General features: G+C 40.7%; 1 protein-coding gene across 1 annotated transcript; it reads right to left on the reverse strand.

The window, feature by feature from the left end:
• Positions 1-3400: 3400 nt before the first annotated feature.
• LOC122655485 (50S ribosomal protein L3-1, chloroplastic-like) lies at positions 3401-4554 on the reverse strand. The gene is made up of 2 exons (XM_043849678.1): positions 3888-4554; positions 3401-3783 (listed from the first exon to the last, which is right to left on the reverse strand). The coding sequence occupies exons 1-2, from the start codon at positions 4552-4554 to the stop codon at positions 3401-3403; spliced, it is 1050 nt and encodes a 349-aa protein (XP_043705613.1).
• Between the last annotated feature and the right edge of the window lie 326 nt (positions 4555-4880).

A 4880-nucleotide genomic window follows, 5' to 3' on the forward strand; every position in this document is an offset into this window, starting at 1 on the left:
ATTTTTAGAGGATGTTCGTGAAATTTTCCTTTTATTTTTTAAACTTGGTCCATTTAAGTTAAATCCAGTCCATGATGGGCTGGTGGAATGGACATGAGGGTGAGTGTCTTCATTTCATGGAAGAATCTGGATCGTTGGATCTGGAGGAAGTGATGGGAAAATGTGGCAGCACAGGGAGGCGGCGGGGAAAGCCAGAAAGAGTCTGACGTGTTATCAGACGCGGTTAGTCTTCGATAAGATAACTTGGTTAACACTTAACACAGGTGTAGGGTCCACCACGCGTGGACCTGAAGCAAAGGTTTGTGATCGAATCAGAGGAGACAACCTTCTTCAAAAACATGTGTTGAGAAAGATCTCAAAAGGCAGTGTTTCTAGAGTGGTCCATGCGCTTGACCCAAAACCACCCCTGCCCCATGTCTGGGAGGAAACACCGAAACAGGGGCGATGCCTCACCGCTCGTATTGGCTAATACGCTGGTGTAAGGGACACACTGCCTTTTAGAGATCACTCACCCAATCTTGTTATTGGGAACTGTCTCGCATCGCGAAATTCCTTTATAATCTCTGCCGATAACGGATTTTTATCGTCTCAATTACAACCTCTCAATTACATTTCAATTACATATCTAAGATGAAGACACGTGGCGTTAGATGATCTGACGGTCCAAATTAAAATAGTAATTTATCTTTCATTTGGCTCAATTGAAAGTTTCCCTCCATTCTCTCTTCGTCTCTGCTCTCTCAACAATGAACTGAACTTGTGCTCCACGGTGGTGCTCCTCTCTCACGATGACGACGACCTGACCAGACTCATCGTAAACTGCATCCTCACGCCGGCGTTCACCTTTGTCGTGGTTTCTATTTATAAATCCCTAACTCTCTGCCATAGGCGTTCATCTTCCTCTCACGAACGAAGGTCTCTGCCCTGCTATTTTAGGAGGTAAATGGGAGTATTTCTAAATCCCCAACTCCCTCTCCTCGTTCATCTTCCTTGCACGAACGAAACCCTAACCCATTCTGACTTTGGGTTTGTTTTGCAGACCCTCATCTGGCAAACTCCTCTCCCCCAAGGCGTCGGAGGCGACGACAACTCATCTTTGTCGTGGTTTCTATTTCTAAATCCCTAACCACAAAATTTTAATTTAACCCAATTTTTAATGCCGGACTGTACTATAGAAACTCTCATATCTCTGGATTAGAAAACAATTTCCTCTTCTTTCTTCCTCTAGCCCAGGTAGATGGATAAGGGATTTATTGGAGTAAAGTCCCACGCTCGGTTGCAAGACACTACCTTCCCCAGCGTCAATGGCGCTCTCTTTTTATGCTTGTTTCCCTTTCTCTATCTGTACTGGAACTTCAAAAACTCACACTCGTTGTCCTCCTTCATCGTGCTCTCTCGCCGGACCTATCTCTTGAATTACTCTCGCAAAACCAATCTCCCTTCCCTCTCTTCACTCTTTGTTCTCTTCAATCCCCAAACAAAGACAATCAAACAATTGCAAGAAGAGTACTCCAAGGGGCTTGAAGCTTATTTTCTGGTTTCATAATTCTTAATATGGGCAAACCAATTCAGTCAATTGAAGAACTGTTGTATGTACTTCATCTTGTAAAAACTTTTATAAATGGTTGATATGTGAGGATTGAGTTCCTTTTTTGTCTAGTTTGTCCGAAAATCCAAACTGTCATTAAAAAAAAAAAAGGGGGGGGGGGGTTCCTTTGATCTATCAATATGTGTATTATCTTACTCTATCCCTCTCCAACTCCCCCCCCCCAACCCCTCTTTGTTCCAGATCTGTAATTTGATAGTAGCAATAATAGTGAAGACTGCTAGTTGTGGTAATCTTGCTGACTTCTCACGTATTCTAATACAATAACTTATACCAACAGGTCCTTTCTTCTTTCTTTTAATTAATCCAAGAGCATTGTCAATATTGAGGCTTGATTCATTGTGTTAGTGAGGTTAGCCTTGAGCACAAATGAATAATAGTAGAAGAGCCAGAACATTAGATGGGTTCAGCAAGATGGAACCACGTAAGATGAAACTTCTTGAGGGCTCCACTCGATCAGTTGGATGCTTTTGATCTTGATTTGGCAAGGGGAGCCTTTACAAATAGGTTGATTAAGTTGAGGGTAAGGTAAGGTTTATGGCATTAGAAATCTATCTGCTGCTAAAGCATGATAATAAAAAGTGTACTGTTTGATCCTAAAAAAATTGGTTAAAAAAAAAGATGATATGGTGCTGCTGTGAAATTTCAACACTTGAAAGAGAAACCCACCCAAAGAAGATGCACAAGAACAAAATGGGAATGATTAAAACCTTAAATCGTAGGCCATTGTATGAAATTATGCAAAAATCAATAACATCAAACAAGCTGGTCATTGGTGAGGATTGAGAAAGTAGGGTAAGAATCAAAACAGTAAATCTTTGCCTCCTGTGATTCAATTAGATCATTCAGGAAAGATCTTGAGCAAATCTTCAAAACAAGGAACTAATTCAGTCACCAGATTCCAAACTTGAGTACTAATATGGGAAGATTTTGAGACACTTTTCACTTTTGAAGAATAACGAGAAGAAAGGCTGTGAAGATGAGAAGATCTTATAGAGTCGTCCTACAATTGCAGACCTAAGCTCGAGTTGAGACTGAGAGTTGGGAGTCAAGAATAAAATAATTTTGAGAACAAGATAATTTACAGGCATAAACGAGATATGGTCAGAATGATTACCCATCATTTTGAAAGGAAGTCATTTAATCCATCTGAACATAAAACAGGGTGCTGCAAATGTATTGATTTCTCCCCTCATACTTTACTTCCTCTCAAACACGCGGTAGGAAGAAAATAGTTTCCCCTGCTTCATTTTACATCCACCCATTTTACTTTGAAGGAAATGGAGCCTTGGTGAAGTCCTGGTTTATTATTCAATAAAAAACCATCCCCTCTTAAAAGTACAAAAGACAACATAGGGACTCCAAATTCTCATAGGCTGAAGCTATTTGCTTAGGATTATATTTTTTTCTCAACTTAGTTAAACATTCTTGGTTGCAGTTGTAAGATAGGCAGTCAATCAACATTGAGATCAAATATGAAAGATAAATATCATCAATCTTTTCATGCCCTCTCCAGTTGTAAATACCATTTCTAAAAGGCAAACCAAGAATCCTTTGCATAGTTCTCTCTCTCCCCCATTTTTTTTTTGGTAAAACAAGATTCTTCTTGAAGCAGTATATATATTATGCGGTAGCTGTTGACAATTTTCATTCAAGGGAAAACAGCTGCAAAAATCTGCTCTAAAATCTTTGATGGATTCCAGTCAATTCAACAGTAAGTTAATAAATTGAATGTACTTCTCAAATCTATTAATCACAAATCTACAGATGCGCACAGAAAAATTGCATCCATGACTATTGAGTACAAACAACATGCATGGAAAATTTCTGATGGAAAGAAACAGAAACAATAAAAAACATAACACAACACGAAACACATTGGAGTTGATAATTCTTGGGTATGTTCTTCCCCACAATCTTGGCCGGCGTAATCTGCAGAAGATTCCCAGGCTTCCCAGGAACCGCACCCTTGACAATCACAAATCTGAGTTCATTATCAATCTTCATAATCTTAAGCTTCCTGATCTTCGTCTTCGTTCCTCCCATCCTTCCAGGCATCTTCTTCCCTTTATAAACATGTCCAGGCGTTGTTCCAGCTCCACTGGAACCCAAAGCTCTGTGACTCTTTGAACCGTGAGTCATCGGACCTCGCCGGAAATTATGCCTTTTGATCCCACCTGCAACAAGAATGGAGAAGAATGGGTCATGGGTCCTATCTATGAAACATTAAAGAGGCAATAAATTTGAAAAAGTACAAACATAAATTTGAAAAAGTACAGACCTTGGAAGCCCTTGCGGATAGATTTTCTGGAGATATCAACAAGATCACCTTCATTAAAAATTTCATCAACGATGAGTCTCTGATTGGGCTCCAAGCCCTCAACACAGACAAGACGAAACTCCTGGAGATGCATCATGGGAATGGCTCCCACCTTGTTGAGGTGACCCATTTCAGGTTTTGTGATCTTCTTGTCTCTCACGCTTCTATATCCTACTTGAACTGCATTGTAGCTATCAGTGGACTCGGTTTTCAATTGAGTCACGATGTTTCCTTCTCTGAAACCGATTACTATCTCTGGAACAGCAGTTCCCTTAGGCTCGAAGTAGGTCGTCATTCCGAGCTTTGTACCCATTACTCCAATTCCGGCTTCATAGCTCATAACTACAGTGAAGGATTTATGACTATGGAATTGTTTGATTGTCTCTGTTTGGGGATTGAAGAGAACAGAGAGTGAAGATAGGGATGGGAGATTGGTTTTGTGAGAGTAACTCGAGAGATAGGTCCGGCGAGAGAGCACGACGAAGGAGGGCAACGAGTGTGAGTTTTTGAAGTTCCAGTACAGATAGACAAAGGGAAACGAGCATAAAAAGAGAGCGCCATTGACGCTGGGGAAGGTAGTGTCTTGCAACCGATCGTGGGACTTTACTCCAATAAATCCCTTATCCATCTACCTGGGCTGGAGGAAGAAAGAAGAGGAAATTATTTTCTAATCCAGAGATATGAGAGTTTCTATAGTACAGTCCGACATTAAAAATTGGGTTGAATTAAAATTTTGTGGTTAGGGATTTAGAAATAGAAATGTCAAGGCACCTTAAGGGAGAGGAGTTTGCCAGATGAGGGGCTGCAAAACAAACCCAAAGTCAGAATGGGTTAGGGTTTCGTTCGTGCAAGGAAGATGAACGAGGAGAGGGAGTTGGGGAATTAGAAATACTCCCATTACCTTCTGAAATAGCAGGGCAGAGACCTTCGTTTGTGAGAGGAAGATGAACGCCT

The sequence above is a fragment of the Telopea speciosissima genome, chromosome 1, assembly GCF_018873765.1.
Source record: "Telopea speciosissima isolate NSW1024214 ecotype Mountain lineage chromosome 1, Tspe_v1, whole genome shotgun sequence".
In the NCBI taxonomy this organism is placed as follows: Eukaryota; Viridiplantae; Streptophyta; class Magnoliopsida; order Proteales; family Proteaceae; genus Telopea; species Telopea speciosissima.

Bases quoted from the DNA above. Each gene is read 5' to 3' on its own strand.
- LOC122655485 (XM_043849678.1), bottom strand. From the start codon at position 4,554: ATGGATAAGGGATTTATTGGAGTAAAGTCCCACGATCGGTTGCAAGAC. The intron at 3,784-3,887 runs GTCTGTACTTTT...TTCTTGTTGCAG, and splicing joins TATCCGCAAGGGCTTCCAAG to GTGGGATCAAAAGGCATAAT.